We start from the raw sequence: 19,496 nt of genomic DNA, 5'->3' as shown, positions 1-19,496 counted from the left end.
TCGGCTCCACGGTTACCACCTGTCCCAAGTAGACGTACTCTTTACAACTTCCAGTGTCTCGCCACCTATCGCAAAGCGCTGTTCTCTGCTAAGATTGTTCCACATTGCTTTAGTTTTATGCATATTAATTTTCAGACCTACCCTTCTACTTTCCGTATCCACTTCGGTAATCATAAGCTGTACTTCGTCTCCCGCGTTACTCAACAATGCAATGTCATAGCGAATCGCAGGTTACCGAAATACTCTCCATTAACTCTTACCCCTAATTCTTCCCAATCTAGGACCCTGAAAACCTCCTGTAAACACGCGGTGAATAACATTGGAGAGGTCGTGTCTCCCTGCCGTACGCCCTTGAAAATGATTTACTGTGGTTGAATTGAAGGCTCGGGAGAATTTCGCTCTGAGGTTTCGTATTCGAGTGCTTTATATATGCCAGTCGTGTCTACTGTACTTCAGGTCAATCCACTTAGGCAGAAAACTAAACGATAATAGTCCTAAACGGTATGGTTTTACTTTGAATCAATATTACATGCCTCTTGCTTTCGGATTTCTTCCATTTTTGCGGATAAACTACGAAACATTCCTTGTTTAGATTGATGGGTGGCCCTGTATGGCGGATAAGAGACACATAAAGAAGCAAAACTAAACACCACACCATCCCGTTTTGTAGGATGACTTTCGTCAACTGGAGGCCAGGATAAGAGATTCGAAGGGTCGACCGGTACATATTCGTCCGCTCATCCTGACCTGCGTGGCGAGCAACATTGTGTCGTTCTTTTATCCCAACGGGATGGCCGATGAGGAAGCAGCCATGCGCAAGGTCACAAATATCCTGGACAGGATGAGAACCATAATGCTCGGCGGTGCGGTCATTCAATTCTCACCAAGCCTGGTCAGAAATCTGCTCTACCATCTTCCATTCACAAGGAATGGGAAAGTAGATGCAATAATGAGTGAAATGGACAACTTTGTTCGGTAAGTAGTTGGCGTTCTTGCTACTCAGTAATATGAAACCCTTCCACGTTCTCTGGTTCGTCGCCCAATTCATGCGTATAGTTTTAGTGAGATCGCAAACAGGGTACTATTAACGCAGTGCTTATATTCCACGGAATTAATTAGTAATAAGTAATTTCCGTAGTAAGATCGGCTCCATTAGGTCTAAATTTTGCAAATGACAGGCGTTTTTCCGTGGAAGCAGTTTGCTCAGATATTCTTACGGACACATAGCTTGTGAGCGCGTGCAATTGGAGGGAGAACATGAAAGTGCTGATCAGCCAATTGCAACTATATTTTTGCCGGCATCTCATTGATTCCTATCAAACATGTGGCAGCCTTTGGATGTGTTGTCTCTCACCGAAAGCGTATATAGAAACCACCTGGGTGTAGCTTGCACTGCGATGCTCCTGTAGTCTTTCAAAGTTAGATGTCTACGATCAATTGCGTGCTTCATGAACCTTGCCTTTGTCGTTACGCCACGTAAAGCAGCTCTTCCCTCATATGGAAGAAAATCAAATTAATCATAGGCAGCCCGATAATTAACCATAATAGAAGTACGCCCGCAACAGAACATTTCCTGACTATGAAACTTCATAAAACAAACCGGCCTTCCTAACAGAACAGCCTCAATATATAAAAGGAACTAGGTATTTCGAAGGCGTTCCACAGCGGCTCTCAAGATCGTGACTACGATCGCGAATGCAGCGCTTAAGTTCCGATGTGGTCCAAATGCAAGAGGGTGAGTTTAGTTTATAGATTACGTTTGTTGTCGTCGCTATTTAGCTTGACCATACTATACTGCTTGCCTCGTAATCACGTCACTATTCCATATAAAACTCCCGAATAGTTGAGGTAATTAGGTGTATGTAAGGGATGCACGTAATGTTTGGCCAGCAGATGCATATTACCATATTTCTACAATGAACATGCCTAAAATCATGATGCATAAAAATCGCGTATTCAAAGACATTGCCGAGAATAATGTGTTCAGAGAGTAACAGTTTCGCCGCAGGTATGAAGTGATAAATGTGGTAGGAGCATGTTGCAATTTTAGGCGGAGTAAAGCTCGCTCGTCCTTCATTTAGCATCCGACCTGTCCTAAAGGGGTAGTGACACCATTTTCCGGAGGTGAGTACGCACTGTCATACAAATCACCTATACACAGAGACGGCTCCGATTAAGTTCAAAGCTCAGCAAACACTGATAAGATATTTTATTTTGATATTACAGTCAATTTTCCGATGGTGCACCTACCGAGATAGGCGCTTGCTTGACGTCAGGCTACAGTACTAATTCCGGTGATCTCACGCAGCAGTCTGGGTAGTTGTGATGACGTCAGGGAACAAAGCTTCCAAAATGGCTGCTTGTGCGTCAGAAAAACTTTTGAAATGGCCGCTTCTGCGTCACTAACCGAGCAGCGGTGCGGAGTGGTGGTGGAAACGTCACGATATCTTGCGCGTGCACGTGACGGGAAGCTCACGGCGGTTTGTAACGTCAGGGAACAGCAGGAACCGAAAGTGGCTTTTAAAAAACATACTGTAATTACTTTTTGAAGGTGTACTCAAGCTTAGCAGTAGATTTTCTAGGCCATTGAGGGCTTGGCCTCTCACTTGACGCAAACAAACGACAACTGAAAATTTGTGTGTCAGTACCCCTTTAACACAAGAAATCGTCGGCGGAAGGCAACGCGGTCGCTGCTGCGTGCGCAGCGCCCTTCGTCCTGCCTGTGACTTCACTGAGCTTTGAGGACACAGCACGTACAAAAGTATGAGCCGTTTGCGGATCCCTTTCAAGAAAGGGCGCGCGTCGCCGCGCCCGCCTTATCAAGGAACGCGGGCAGTACACGAAACGCGGAGCACTCACGCGTTTCCTATATCCCCTCGAGCCGCGGTCGTCAGTTGCCTTTGCACACTTTCACTCACACAGCGAACATACTCCGCGCGGGACAATGTTATCGACATTGGACTTGACAGGAAACATCACGACGACGCCAAATGCGCCGGCAAGCATGCGCCCAGTGTCGATATAATGGTATTGCTATAAAAGGACAGGAAGAAGAATATTACATATCTGCTTTCGCCAGACTTTACAGACATAGCGCGAGACTGAGTGGCAGCATTACCGTTTGATAGTTAAAAGGCTGCAGGAGATCGATCTTGGAGTATTGCGAACCTATTCAGACATCATTGGCACGACAGAACACCATTGACAGACACCATTGACAAGACAGACAGACACCATTGACAAGACAGACACCATTGACAAGACAGAAATACCGTTAATGGGAAAGTGCGTGCTACTGTTTAGGAGAAGGTAAAAATTATCACTCAGTCAGTCAGACGAACCTAATTAGAGTCCTGGGGAGGGGCTCCTAGGAAACCACCGATGGCCTTGCCTGCAACGGGGGCGGGAGCCGGATCCTCCCGATCGCTTCACATGCTCCCAGACGGCCCTGAGTACGTCTACCAAGGCCGTGCTAGATATGCATTGGTAAAAGTCTGCCTCGGTGACGTGGTGCCTTCTTCTTGTGTCGCGTAAGCGGGCGAACCACCCCATAAGGTGCTGGAATGTAGCCAATTAGCAACAGGCAGGGCCGTTTGGGGAAATATATGTGTAAAAAGTCATGTAGGCCGGGGATGCGAAGATCTCCGTTTGGAACAGGTGACGGCCAATTTCTTGACTCTGATTAGATCCTTGCGCGGATCTGGTAGTGATCTCCTGCCAAAGCGGTAATGAGGGGTGATCTCATGACAGGTGGTTAACGTCGGCGACGTCGACAACTCCTATCACGTGCGAACACTGGGGGGCCTGTTGCCCGAGTTGGAGAGAGCGATATCGCGCTCGGCGTTGGCTAACTCATTAGGGTTCGCGACGCCGTGGACGGTCACGAACATGTGCGTAGGAAACCACCTCAACCCGTGAGGGTAAATGTTACTGTTGGTAAGAGTGCCGTGAGCGGCCATTGAAACTTGATTCGCGTCAAACGACCGAATGGTCCTCATGGGATCCGAGGTGATTGGAGAGGGGTCCTTAAATCTGAGTGCTAGAGAGAGCGACTTGTTCTGCCATCCCGGAGGAATTTCCTTTGACTGAAGCGGCGCTAGTTATATGGCCTGTCATATCGACACAGCCCACAAAGCTATCCGATCCTGATTGAGATGCATCTGCAAAGAGGGCATTTTCCTTATTATTGTGAAGTCGGGAGAGAAAGGCTTCGGCCCTCGCTTTCCTTCTACCGTGATTGTGTGCCCCGCGAACACGGGGTAAGTTAAATTAAACCTCATTTGTCAGTTATGTAAAAAACACGCCTGGAATTCCAATAATATGTAAGCGTTCAGTAAACGTCTTGAGAGAAAATCACCATTAGTAAAAAAACTATCAATGATTGCTTTCAGAAGGCTCGATGGAAGCGTGTGAGATCTACGTACTGAAGATTTCATGCTGATTTTAGCTTAACTAAAATCCAAATCCCTCTTTGGAATTCAAGTGTGGTTTCCTTCTAACATTTTATGTTCGAGATGACCTAATACTATTTTCTTTCTTTGTTCAAAATAGATTGAACCCTAACAGGTCCTCATAGGTGGAACTTGTATAGAGAAATGCAGGTCACTCCTAGATGCCTCGTGGTTTATATCACTTAAATTATATAATATATTTATACAAATAAATTATCTTGATCTCAGCGACCGCAATGACAACTACAAGCCCAGCATGAGGGACAACGACAGGCAAGGATTTATTGAGGGCTACACGAAAAAGATTCAGGAGGTCAAGATGGAAGACTTGCCCAAATTTCAAGGTGAGTTTTGTCACTTCAAAAAGCACTAAATATATCCCAGATACTTGTATTCTGAGTTTCATATCAGGTTAGCTAATTTTTTTCCGGGTCACTGGTGAAACCTAAAGCAGCGCCACTTTTCCCGATCAAATTCCTCTTCGAAGTAGTCGACCGCAGCCATCCGGCTTAAGAAATCACAGATAACTTGGGAAAATGCAATTCATATGAAGTACGGTAATTTAGGTTTCGTACTACGGAGAATAAAAGAAGTTTATTCAACGTCTACAGGATCCTCTTTTCACAAATGTAGCAATTGCCAAGCTTCCTGTGTGCTGCAAGCGACTGAAGGCTCTCGAACGAAAGCGTCGATTTAGGTGCGCGTTAAAAAAAACCTGCAGCTTGTTGAATTTTCCGGAGCCCTCCATAAAGGCGTGCCTTATAATCATGTCATTGTTTGGACATGTGAAACCACATTCAATACTATTATTATTATTATTATTATTATTACTATTATTATTATTATTATTATTATTATTATTATTATTATTATTATTATTATTATTATTATTATTATTATTATTATTATTATTTACATCAAATAAAAACAGAAGTCTATTTAGACGGTGCGGAGGAGATGGGGAACAGACAGCTTGTAGCAGCATGTTGATGTGAAATGAAGACTGCCCGTTTTCAGATGGAGGAGGGGTGCAGATGCGTGAGTTCCTGGGATTTGCCATCGACTGTATCCACTTCAAGGGGTGGAACATATCTGCGCACTGAGATAACTATATGTTCTAACTCGTCGGTCTACGTTGTTGATATGAGCTTTCACATCGTAAATACTTTTGCGAGTTGGGAGGAAATTTGGTGCACCCCTACCCGGCGCAATTCGCACGGTCACCTTCATAGGGTAAAACCACAACCACGCAATAATACTTCACAGGGGTACGGCAGGCATAGTTACCTTGGGGGAACAGATGCCAGACTCATTGGTACCATTCACATTACCACAAATCTTTGGTGCGGACACAATGTCGCAAACTTGGTTGAATGACCTCAGTGTCTGGAACCGTCGCCTACATGGACTAGACCCATCGTGGAAGCTCCAAGTTCTATCGCACCTCTCCCGCCGTGATGCAACTTTACTGTGCCGCCTGTGGTTAGGAGTAGTTTTCACGAAGGCGTACTCCTTTCGCGAAGGAATGGCAGACACCTCCAGATGTGACTCGTGCAATAGCGACGAAACGATAGAGCATCTACTGTGTTTCTGTGAACGCTTTGTGAATGAACGCAACGTTCTGCGCAATGCCCTGAACAAGCTAGACGATAGACCCTTTTCCGAAGAGAAGATCCTCGGATCGTGGCCCTACGCATCACAGGCCGACAAAGCGACGCGAGCATTGCTACTATTTTTAAGATCGACTGGTTTAAGCGACCGCTTGTAGGCATTCAATAGACAGGCGAATAAGTACCCTGATAGTGCCTTCTTCTCTCTTCTTTCTTTCTTTCTTTTAATCCCTTCATCCTTATCCCCCAGTGTAGGGTAGCAAACCGGACGCGCGTCTGGGTAACCTCCCTGCCTTTCATTCATTTCCTTCCTCCTCCTCCTTTGGTGCTAAAGTGGCGCTCTCGCCTTCCTGTTCATAAAGTGCAATCAGTGGATGGCCGTACCGCTGGTGGACGTGGATGGTTACCCATAACGTCCTGTTACTGTGAGCGGCTGAGACAAATATACGACTCACACAAAGCCACTACGCTTTCTGCCACTCAATTAGATTCTTCAAGAACACAACCTTTTACTGTTAGAACCAGCTTGAATCGTTGTGTATTTCATCCATTTCTTTTCGATCAATATAATGGAGATAAGAAAGATAGCACCCGTACACCTGAAAATCACAGTTGCATGTAGATGACAGAGTTTCCGCAGCGTCGTTGACTGGTCGGGTGGTCTCTGTGCAAGGATGAGAGATAGGACAACTTCTGCACCACGGAAAATTGACACAATCCTCTGCCAATACAGATTTGACATTTCATTATGGTAACTCAGGGACATATTTACGAGGTGGAACATTGTTGATACATGGAGCCCAGTCTGCTTGGCACTCTTGAATCTCTTCTGTACGCTTCGTCCTGTTACCAACACAGTCCAAGAACTTAGGAAATTGATCGGTTCATTAGACTGAAACTCTTTTGGAGAGAAAAAAATTGGGAGGCTACGCACTACTGGTGCGTAAACTGTGGAATCAGTTAAGGCAGTGGCCTTTCGCTTCTACTTTTCCTCATCCTCAAACTCACTTCCTTTTCTCACCCACTTCCTGTTCTGCAGTGCGCATGGCTATGCTACACTTCACTCTCTCATCTCCTGCTTTACCTCCTCCTCTCCATCACTTTCCTTTCCCACCCCTTGCTATGGTATGCTGTATATGGCTATGCGATACCTTCTTTATCTCTGTTTCTTTCTATATTTTTCGTTCTCTCAGTCCCTATTTCTTTCTCTCTCTTTATGTCTCCCTTTATCTGTATGTTTCTCTTTCTTCCTGCCTGTAATCCTTTCTATTTTCTTTCTCTTTATCTTTTTGTCGTTCTCTCGCCCATAGCACCGCAGTCTTATTGTTGCCATAAAGGCTTCTTCGGCTACCATGCCAGGGTGCCCGAGTGGTTACGACGCTCGTCTTCGGACCATGGGCATCTGAGTTAGAATGCCACCTTGGCAAGAAATTTTATTCCGTTTTATTTATTCCTTATCCTGATCCTGTGCACTTCTCATCTCCTCTCCTACTACTTTCCTTCCTTCTCTACACTTCGCCAAGCAGAGTTTGTGCTCAACGCTCGCCTCCCTTCTCCTTGGCGGCTCCTTGCTTCAGCCCTCCTCGATTTACTGGGCTTTGCTCTCTCCTACCGAAAGCTTTAACCTCCTCCCCCACCGCTCTCCATCACTCTCCTTAGCTCAACTCTCTCGCTGTAATGTCTTCGCTTTCACTCGGTAATTGGCCTTGTCCGATTGGTGGGGCACATACCTTCCCGAGCGTCAGCGCACGATTTACATAGGAACGGCGGCTGAAACAGCTTCACTGTTAAAAGAGAGGCAGCGCTCCACGATTATGAATGTAATACACCTTGGAACGTGTAATAATAATACATGCACGCATGTATACAGACTAGCGCATTGGAGCGCGAGAGAGTGGTGCTTGTAGTAATGTTCTAATGCGATGCAATTTTCAGCTGTAAGGCAAGTGACAAAACGCAAAGCTTAAGTAAGGTGGGCAAGGCGGGGAAGGCGGGCAAACAAGGCAAGGGCAGACAAGGACATAGCAAGGCAAGGAAAGACAGGGTATGGCAGGCGGGTAGGTGGGCAGGCAGGCAAGGCGTTGCGGGTAGGGGCCAAGCGAAGCTATGCAAGGCAAAGGGTAAGGTGAGGCGGAGAAGAGTGGTTTGAATTAAAAAGGATCACAAGTGTCCGAAAAGAAGTGGTAGAAAAATTGAATGACAGAAAAATTATGTTGCGGAAATGCCGAAAATGGAACCTTTTACAAGAAAAAGGTGCACTTAGACGTGTTTATTTACAAGCTGCCGCAAAGCTACATAAACAAGATGGTCGCTGGAATCGGTGGCGTGCTTTTTTTCGCGAAATAATTATCCTCATTTTCTTCTTTTAAAGCAGCGGCCGCACTGCTACGGAACCATATAGCGGCAATACTACAGCGACTATGCAAGATTTGGTTTCTAATCACAAGGCCATAGGCGTATCTATCAAGGCGGGGGGGGGGGGGGGGGGCAAGGGGCGCGCTAGCCTTACCTACTGAAAAAAGTGAAGGGGGGCGGAGCCCAACACTTTCACCGGTGGTCACCGTCGGCTGCCACGCTGGGAAATGAACAAGTAATGCGAAGTTTTGCTTCAACACCGCAATCACGTAATATGTAATGAAATTTGTGCTACGCTTCTTCTGTGTAGATTGTCCTCCGTGTATCACGACCAGGCACTATGAGCTATCTGCGGTACAGGCCGCTTATGCGACGCTTTCGAGACTTGCGCTCCAACATTGCACAGCAGGCTACCGCTGAGCAGCGGCTCTATAACGTTAGGTTACTCTGCCACGCTTTTATTCATTTCTGCCTGGCGTGAAATTTAAATCATCGACGACACACATACGGGCTAGTACTTGCACCCGTTTTATGGACCGATCAAGCATATTTCTGCTTCAAGAAATTTATTTGCTTTCATAGAAAAAGTATAGCATCATCGCTGCTCTATGTCCAAGCTGCTGTGAGCTGATGAGTGTGCAGAAGTGTTGAGTGTTTTACTTTGGCCGAAGAGGAAGCGCTAAATAAGGGATTCTGCTTTAGTGTCCGATCAACCAGCTTGGGCTTGCTCATCATAAGGTAGCTTGCACCGAACGCGCCGGCATGCAATAAGGTGACAAATAAGGCAGTGGGCTCGACCACATTGGGGGCAGCTTTCAATCTTGCCCTGCAAACTGATCTACCGGACCAGGGATATGGTGAAGGTCCGCGGTTTTCTGGACTAAGAAGACTGAATTAACAGGCGGGCTAGTTGGTCTTGATTGATTTTGAATTGAATTTCACAGCTCGAAGTACAACTCGAACTGAAAATCAGCATACACGTGCAGCCCTGTTAATTTCTCTCTCTCCCTCTCTCACAGCAAGGATGAGTTCAAAGTGTTGTATACGTGCACAAACAGCTCAACATCGTTATACTATATCTGCACATCATTAGTGTACACAACGCGCCAGCTGCTGTAAGCAGCCGCTGCCGATGTGATCGATAGCCAGCCTTCTTGCATTACGTTCAGAAGAAGACAGTGTCCGGTTATTCCAAAAAGAAAATAGTTTAGGTGTTATTCAGCATATGAATGCGATCTTTAATATGCACACGTCATTTGAAAAAAAAAAAAAACCACGCGATTTCACAGATTTGTGATGTCGCGTAAAAAGCAGGCAATTTTATAGCACATCGAAAAATTCGAATTTTTTTACGAATGCCCATGAACCAATGGCCAAACTTATGCTGTATTGTAAATAGTTTATTGTCTTATTTTTTGAGTAGTCGTGTATGAGTGGTCATTACGCGATGGATTATTTTCGCGTAATTTGTTGCATCGCGTTACGAGCAGGTGCTGTATGTATGACCGAGAAAATTTCGAACATTTAGGAGTAGCTTACCGTTACAATCTCCCACATTTTCTTAAAAGAACATTTGTCGTTGCATTGTTTGCATTAGCGTATTTACTTAGAAGTGCCGGATGGCCCTCCATGCAATGTTGCATATACAAATACGACGAGTATAAACAATGTACTACGTCTCTAATACCGCACACTTTTCGTAAAGGAAACTTGTGGTTCACAAGTTAACAATAATTGTAATATAGTAACAGTAATAATAATAATACCCATGCGCTAGAATCACTATGTCGACTATGAGCAAACGAGACAGTATGTGCAAAAATGTATGGTACTTTTCACGATAAAGGAAATGTGCAATCATTCCTATCTACATTAAACAACGGAATTATTAGTGAGCAGCATTCACACAAATCTACAATACTGGGAAGGTCGCCATCGGCGTAGTTGTATTCGGGCATAAAGTTGTGTGGTAAATGCATAATACATAAGACGCATGTGTATGGTTGTCCCAGTGTATGCTATGTAAAACTAACTGTACCTTCGCTATGGTGTTATAACACACTGCTTAGCAAATCCTGTCTCTGTATATGGCAGATAACATCAAAGTGAGTGCGAATGAAGTTCTCTCTGTCTCTATATATTATATATATAACGGCTGACGGACTGAGAGATGTTTGCCCCCCCCTCCCCCCACTTGCGAACAAGGTGATCGATACGCCACTGCATAAGGCATTGTTTACCATGTTCCCCCAGAGTTTGTCCATTTAGAAACATGGCGCCGTTATTATCGTGCATATATCCAGGAAGGTCCGTCTCACGGCGCTGCACTGCCGTTCACTGCGCGCATACGTGTTAGAATTATTATTTCTTGAAAAATCCTCTAGGTCTATTTCTTTCTGTTAGACTCTTCTGGCCCTGCTACCTTTTGTTGCCATGTTGTCGACTAGCTCAAATGCACTACGGCTCCGTTCGCCGTGACTGTCAACAACTCAGTATTAGCCGCAACGCATGTAGCTCCATCTGTCCTCGCTGAAAGCAGCGACAACATCAACCATCTGGAGGCCTCTGTTGTTCGGGCAACCTGAAGAACTGGCTTTGAAGAAGTATTTTTGATAGCGAGGAAGAAGGATGTGAACCTTGGCCACGGAAGTCTAGACTGTCCAATTCAGCATTCTGAAGGTATTGCCGGCGTCGGAACATTGAGCCCCTGTGGAATTTATCCAACCAGTTCTGCATTTTCTATTGCTTATGAAAGGCAACGCTTCGTGTAAGGTCTAGTATTGTGATACGCTTATCGTGAAACTGGATTTGGTGGCTTATGAGGCGCACCTGAACGGTAGCTTTCTTTTGCGCTTGTTAAAGTGGAGCAACATGCTAAAAGAAAACGTAGGAATTCGCATACCGATTAATATATCACAGTGCGTACACGATTTATATATTAAGAGGAGATCACAATTCTTGGGCACCTTTTTAAAATCGCGGTTTCAATCCCCGTTTAAGCCTCGTTATTCGAGCGCCACTTTTTTTTTTCAAGGAAGGAATTGATAGAAATATGCAGTAATCGGTATCGTAATTGGGTTCTCAAGCTCTACAGCCCGAAGCGGAATATATACGCGCACAATGATGTGCTACAAAATTTCGTCGTGAGCAGGTAACAGTGCTATACAGGTGCGATATTGAAATGTATGCAAAAGAAGCCTATGTTTGTGCGCCCTCCGCTACCTGGCATGGTACATCCGGTAAAGAGAGGACAGAAAAAGCTCTTGGAGGAACGCGTGGGAGTCATGTATGAGGCCATTTCTACCACCATAGGCGCACCACCACTTGAATGCTAATCCCATTATAGAGCTCCGATGTCCCAAAGAATGATCCTTGCTAGTATTTTTGTAATTCAAATGGGGCAACCAACTGTACGCCCTGCACTGTTTAACACGTGTAAAAGCATCTCCATGCGTTCGTTATGGTGACGTTCGATCTACGACAAGTACTAAGACCAAATTAGATGTGAAGAATGGTGACCTCTTCGTAAAGTCATTTCAATAGCTTCATAAAAAAGCATGAAAAACGCTTTTGGTACGTTAGGGTAGACTCAATTGACAACCCAATACACAACTCACGCTTTGGCTTACTCTTTATTCCCAACAGAGAGGTTTCTTATAGGCAACGTGAAAACCTTCCTAATAGCCGGAACATTCAGCACGACAAACACGATGCACTGGCACCTTCTCAACTTTGCCGCTAGACCAGAAATACAAAGAAGAGTGCAGCAGGAAATCGACGAGGTTGTAGGTTCTGAGAGGGTGCCCACGTGGGATGACCGGAAGCACATGCCTTATACTTTAGCTTGCTCCTGGGAAATCCACCGCTGGAAGCCGGCACCGCCCCTTGGAATGCCAAGAGAGTAAGTGAAGTGTAATATCTTAGGTTGGTGTGAGGCGGCATGCTATGCTTAAGCTTATTGCACTTTGGCTCGCTAATGACTGGAAATATGTGCCGCCTAGCTTGTAGAACTTTGTGTGTATGTGTGAATTATATGTTGTTACTTTCTTTTACGTATGCATTTCGTACATGATCTAGACCCAATGAAAATTAGACAAATGTATTTACTTCGCCGATGGAAATTACGTGCGAAAGATATCAAGTGTGTGTGCCACAAAGAGAGACAGTGTCGTACATAATTTGTAGGTTATCAAAAGGGCTGTCATGTTCATTGAATTGCTCGACAAAATACGTTTCATAAGCCGAATCGAAAGAATGATTTGTTGAAATTAAACGAAAAAACACTTTCACAAACTTATCAAATATAGGATTTTGTTGTAGCTTACGAGATATCTGGGATGAGCGCGGTAAATGAATTGTGATACGATTCACCCTGCTCCTGAATCATTGCACATTGTTCTCCAAGAAGGACGTCCCTAGAGAACTGTCAATCCCCACATTCAGACATTACTAGACTTACCTTTAGTGTTGGCATTTGCTCCTTACATGGGAACTCCCATTCTCAAAATTTCTCTCTAAATTCCCGCGGATAATCTTCGACGATCACCATCCGCAAGAGGAAGTGGATTATTTCGTATGCAATATTAGTTGTGAAGCACGCGCTGCCCGAAAGCCAAGGCAACTATCATTGCCTGCCATATGTTTCACAGATTATGCAGACATAGCGATAAATGGGAAAGATAAAATGACGCAAATAAATCTTTCATTTTTCTGTATACACATAGTCTCGGCCCGACTTCATCTGCGAGACTAAACAGGCTGATAGCTATGTTTTCAGATATTGTAGGATCTCCTTCTCTTTCTGGAGCGGCTGCATTGAAACTGTTAGATGACTGTCATAGCGCACGCCAGCGCACACCACTGTCTGTACATTGTAAAATATAGCTGGGTCCTACGAAGCGGGGAAATACTCCAAACCATTATTATGCGTGTTAGGTATTGACAGTAGGAGAGATAAGCTAGTAGTCAAAATGCATTCTGATCCCAAATAGGCGCAAGATAATATACCAGCAAGATAGCGCATGCTAAGAGTTTTATACGAACCTGAGCATTTGCAGAATACATAATTCGAGCGAATAACATGGCACTGCCGAAGTGCGGCAACTCCTATCGTTGCGCGAGTTTGCAGCGAGGGACACGTGTACTACAATTGATGCTCGCACCCGCCACCGCGTCCCGCCAGTCGCCGACCGCTGCCTCCAAGAGCTAAGAACTTCGAGAGAGCCACAAGGCAGACACTGCCGTGTACCCGTTCCTTTTCAACATTGATTTCTAAAGACCCACTTGGACACTGCCACTTTAAGAAAGTGCTTTCGCGGCTGTAGTACATGTAGGACACGTTGCCACCTGCAATTGCTTGAGGGCCCCTACACGACAATTTCAGGCGAGTGTCGTGATACAGCTAGAGAGAAGCCTACTGCCGGCCATCGTGATACATTCCGAGCACGCCACAAGCCCCACGGGCAAACAAGTGCAACTGGTTTTGAAGAACGCCCGCGCTGATTTTTTCCTACTGTTTCATTGTTCCACTGCCATTCGCAGCTAGTTACCATGCGGCGCTTTGACGGCGCCGCAAAAAGGCAGCGCCGTACGTCCACATTCCAAACGAACGATATAGTTTAAGGAGCAGCACCACGCGCTCGACCGCACATGCGTTAGTATCTAAGGCGCTGCAGCAGATTCATTACGTCCTTGAATTGTGAAGCTTACGGGGCCTGCCAACACGACAACACATATACGGCCGAATGAATGTCGGATACGGCTCGTGCCGTTGATAAGAGAGATTTCAGAAACTCAGCTTAGCGGCTAGTCATCGAGGTTCCCACATGACACACAAGTATCGGTGGTCAATTTTTAGCCGCCTAATGTTAGTCGCGTGGATATGTTGGGCCTCGCCACACAAATATTGGATAATATTTGATTTGGTGTAGGTCCTGGAGAGCTTAGAGCGATACTATTAACAATGCTTCATATGGAATGAGGCAACAGCAGCGTCATTTTCGCACAAAAACTGTTTCTTGCAAAGAACAATGAAAGCCGCAGCTCCATGACACCGACAGTGTAAATGAATGTATCTCTTGAAGTGAATGCTGCCAGGTGGCCCTCACGCAACAGCGTTTGCTTAGTTTCAGATAGTTATATTTATTTATTCATAAAAGTGGACGCATAACGTGATTTCTCCTCGTTTGACAGTATGCTCATGCGGTGGCACAAGCGGCGGACATGGAACTTTGACGTTTCAGCTAAAGATTTGCCTTGGAATATGCGAAGGCAGTTGCATATACATTACGAAGGACTGAGTGATTGGGCACCTCATCGTTTGTGCTTAACAGTTTTAACATTGATTTGATGCCGTATAGTTCATGTTACACCTCTTTACAGAGCTAACGAAGACATCGTGGTCGACAACTTTTTTATACCAAGAGGGACCGTCGTCATCTTTAATCTGTGGGCAGCCCACTACGACGCCACTATTTGGCGCGAGCCACATCGTTTTGATCCGAGCAGATTTCTTGACAAGGACGGCTTCTTCGTGCCTGAGAAGCTCGACAATGTTATTCCGTTTGCAGCCGGTGAGTTATGCTCATGGTTTAGTTAGTGCAGGAATTACACAACCAAAACCGTGTTGCATGATTTATAACAGCCGGTCGATAGTCTGGTGATTCTGGCTTCTACTCAATTCACAGAACTCTGCTGCATCTCACGTCTATTAGAAAGTTTGTCTACCAAATAGGCGTTCTACGAGAAGCATATTGTACGACTTGAGATGCCATAGCGCAAGATATTCTGTTACAAAATTCACGTATTTGCATGTTGACGAGGCTCTGGGCGGAATATTGGAATTAGGGTTGGCTATTGATGCTGCAAAGATCTGTGTGACAATTATAGATAACGAAAAAGGCATTCGGCTCCGTAAATATACAAGCGGTTCTTGAAGCATTTCGCCGAAATAGACAATACTAAGGATATCTGAATACCACAGGCAATACATATGGAGATTCCGCGGCTAGTTTGCTTGACCTCATAAGAAGCAGGAAATCCCAATCGAGAAAAGGTTACGTCAGGGACATGCAATCGATCCACTGCTATTCACAACTTTTTGCACAAATGTCCGCCTTCTATAGCCGCACAGGGGCACCTCACAACATATTACAAGGGTTAACTCGAGCTTTTATGCATTCTAGCAGCATGTTATCACGTGGACGTGACTTTGAAGAAGGCAGCAGTCGGCGTGTTCAAGACTAAACGTTTAATTTTGGCGAACCTGTGCGCGGAAAATGAGAACAGAACATGCAAGCGATTCCCACTGTAAACCGATAGTGGCCTGAATAGTCGTCGGCCGTCGAGTAATATCATTGGCGGCGGAGCGCGTCGTCCTTTATAAAACAGTCATCAAACCTCCCAGCGTTATTGCTGGTGGTCACGTAAGCTCATGAATAACTTGACTATTCGCGTCTTGCGCATAAGTGTTAACAGAATGACCTCAAATAGTCGCGAAGCTTCTCAAGCATGGCGGCGCGGTCTGCGCCGAGCGTTGCTAAGAGGCTGAAACCCGGATAGATCAAAATAAAATTTATAAACGAGCTTGACAATATTCTCAGAGCTACAAGCAGTCATTGCATGTGAGATTTTTGTGCCTGCGCTAATGTCCTAGAGATGTCCTTAGTTAAGAGGAACGTAAAACTGCGTTAAAATTCCGCGTATTTGAACTCACCAGTTTTATGTTTGCACAAACAGATGTGTTTGTGCAAAGCACGGTTAGATCCTGTGTTATATATTGTTTGTTTGTCAAATAGATTTTATGATAATTGTTCTATTGGACGGTATTTTAATAATGAACTGTCATATGCCTATTCCTTTGTTTTCCTGCGCTGAGCGTGCGAAACATGTTTTGCTCGCTGCATTTCAGGGAAGAGGTCATGTCCAGGAGAGGTATTTGCTTCAATGGAGATTTTCCTGCTAGTGACCTTCCTTCTGCAAAAATACCGTGTCCTCCTCGAACAGCCGCTACAGTATGACCTCGATGACCCTAGCATAAGTCTCGACAAGCTGGACCAGGTTAAAGTGCGCTTTGTGGCGCGCCATTCAGCGTAAGCTTTGAGTCTTCAGAATAAAGATTTCGCAGCAAGGATTCAGATAAAGTGGATTGCTTTAAATGTACACGAATGATGTATACATTTATTTATTTATTTACCCTCAGGGTCAACAGACATTACAGAGGTAAGTGGTAAATATAATAACTAATAAGCTTCTAAGTACAAAGAGGCAATACAATGTTCCTGAAAATAAAACAACACATTATGATAGGTAAAAAGTAGAAAAATAGTAAATATCAAAATGGCAAATAGCGAAACAGAAAATAGAACGAAACAATCAGGTGAAAAATAAGAGCAATATTTCTTAATATACAATGATCGCTCTTATAATTCAATACAACAGGTAACAGTGCAATGTTCTTATTTATACAAATATGGCTCATAGGATGAAAACTACTGCAAAGTATTAAAAGAAATGGTTAATACAGTCATAAATATATAAAACGTTTTCGTTTTCTTTTTTCAACCTTTTTATCTACTACCCTTGCGTTACGTTGTATTTTTATCCATCGTGTTGCCCTTCTGCCATGGGTAAAAAATATTGGCCTGCAGTATCATAAAATAAATAAATAAGTAAAGGATGTTTCAAGCATCGGCGTAGATCTGCATCATGCGCCTGTTCCACAGGCTATGCATTATTCTGATAGAAAAATTTCGAACGGTAGGTCCACACCAGGACCTGAAAACAGATATAGTACGGAATGTCAATTTAGGACAAAGCTTTTTCTCGAACGTTTGTTGAAGCACATACCCCCCAAAATTCAACAGCTCCCACTCATTGTGGAAATCGACTTTATCCGAAACAGACAGCAATCCGCAGCCTTTGAAAAATATTTGGCTTTCCGCGAAGCGTGGCGAGATGCATCGACGTATTTGTGGAAATTGAGTAGTTATGCGCATCGTGTGGGCTTGCCAGGCATGTCGACTTCACTCGCGTAAAAAAGTGGAGGTAACGGTCTGACGTCACGTCGGAATTGATGGTAGAGCAGACACATCAGTTTTATCGCAGACAATTTGCATATCAAAAGCAGCGGTCGTCGGCGTATCAAGCTACGCTGACTATTGCTTGTGGAGTAATAGCTGAGCTAGAGTGTACTAGAATAGGGGAGTGCTCGGAACGCCCGCAGCACCAATGTACACAAAGTGAAGCCAAAACAGGGTCAATCCACCTGCAGCGCTGCGATCGGTACTCTGCAATGTGTCGTCATTTTAGAGTTGCGCGCGGCTCCGCCAAAGTGGTGCAGGGGTAGAATGCCCGCTTCCTACTCAAAAGGCCCGGGTTCGAGTCGCAGCTGTAGATGGTGGGTTTTTATTCTCAGTGTCACCTTTTATAGCTGTGTTGGTTATTTACTTTCATTCTTAAAACTAGTTTCTGTTGCTACGTATTGCTACAAAAAGTAACGTAAAATGTGAAATCTTGTTCCAAGTCTCGTCTTCGCGAAGATCTCGGAGGCCATATTTTACGGTTTTGTTCATTCCCGGGCGGTGGCGCTGCAAATACCTGCGCTCGCTCTCAAATTTCTTCTATTTTACTTCCCATTTTGCGTTAGTTTTTGAACCAACATGTAGCAACTTAAGCTAGTTTTAAGAAACAAAGGAAAACTAATACAGCTACAAAAGGTGACACTAAGAATAAAAACCCACCATCTGCAGCTGCGATTCGAACCCGGGCCTTTTGAGTGGAAAGCGGGCATTCTACCCCTGCACCATTTCGGCGCAGCTGCGCGCATCTCCTAAACGACGACACATTGCAGACTACCGATCGCAGCGCTGCAAGCGGATTGACCCTGTTTAGGCTTCACTTTTCGAAGCTCGTTCCGGGCACTCCCCTGTTCTAGTACACTCTAGCTGAGCATATGTAATGTTTGTTACATAAAAGCAGATAGCCAACACTGCAACCACAGAAGGCGTTGCACCCATATGACGCTTGTATATAGGGTCTTTTTCCAAAGCAGTTAGAAACACTGGCGTCGCTCTGTGGTCGAATACTTGGCTGCAAGCAGAATATCTTTGTTCGACACCGGCTCAAGCGGAGGTTTTTATTCTTTGCTTCTTTTGGGATTTTTCGCTCACCGACAACGACAGCCGCGCCAGCATTGTATTTTCTTCAAAATGGCACTATCGTTTAGATATTTCCAGTCTTGGTCGCTACAAGTTGCGAATCACATGTGGCTCATACCCGTATACCACGGCCCGTGTTATGCGGGTATGTGTCACACGGTGCTAGTCGAAAGGCTGTCATGGCGTGCGCCACAGGAAAATCATGCTATTCATGCCTGTGAACCTGTGAATCCTGTTCGTGATACACTCACACCCTCTTTTCCCAATTTTTGTATGTACCAACATAGGGAGACGACCACGAGAGCGCCCAGATGCAGGCCGCTAGCTATATAGAGAGATAGAAATGGTGAAAGCGCCTATGGTTCGCTAAGCAACGTTTCGCAGCCAATAACACTGCATATTTGAAGCTTATAAAAATGTTGAAATGTTTTGGCCGCTTCAAACGCAGGGTCTCAATGCAATTTAAAAAAGAAAACGCCAGGCCTGCGCTGAAATCGCAGCACAGTCACAGCGAAAGCTGGAAGAGCGGCATTTCTAGAGCCCGTTGTAAGCTTTCTTGGGGCTACAATACAAGTACATTAGAAAGGTGCCCACTACGCCATAAATCACAATTTTGTGAAGCTGGGAAGCACCCACTAAGCCATTATTCGTCATTCTGCGGAGAAGCGAGGCACCAGCTACACGTCTGTAAGGCATTATGTGCACTTTGTTGACGCGACGACTGATGACGATGAAGAATTAAGGCCTAGCCCTTTGTAATGGGTTGGAAGCTTTAAACGGCCCACCAGTTATGTAATTTGAATTGGGTGACGCCCGGTCGCTATTTGCCTCTCCCGTCATGCTGTATAACATACGTTGACGTGGGAGAGTGACGGGGGAGGGCGAAGAACTTTACTGAGACCCCGAGGAAATGGATCATGCGC

At 44.9% G+C, this 19,496-nt stretch overlaps 1 protein-coding gene across 1 annotated transcript; it reads left to right on the top strand.

Annotated features, from left to right (window-relative positions):
• Positions 1-702: 702 nt before the first annotated feature.
• LOC119374877 (vitamin D 25-hydroxylase) lies at positions 703-16,534 on the top strand. The gene is made up of 5 exons (XM_037645080.2): positions 703-975; positions 4,680-4,795; positions 12,062-12,317; positions 14,798-14,988; positions 16,326-16,534. The coding sequence occupies exons 1-5, from the start codon at positions 791-793 to the stop codon at positions 16,508-16,510; spliced, it is 933 nt and encodes a 310-aa protein (XP_037501008.2). The 5' UTR covers positions 703-790; the 3' UTR covers positions 16,511-16,534.
• The last annotated feature ends 2,962 nt before the right edge of the window (positions 16,535-19,496 follow it).

This window comes from Rhipicephalus sanguineus, chromosome 11 (genome assembly GCF_013339695.2).
Source record: "Rhipicephalus sanguineus isolate Rsan-2018 chromosome 11, BIME_Rsan_1.4, whole genome shotgun sequence".
Classification (NCBI taxonomy): Eukaryota; Metazoa; Arthropoda; class Arachnida; order Ixodida; family Ixodidae; genus Rhipicephalus; species Rhipicephalus sanguineus.
Note: the sequence above shows the minus strand (reverse complement) of the source record. Positions and strands in the feature narration are given on the sequence as shown.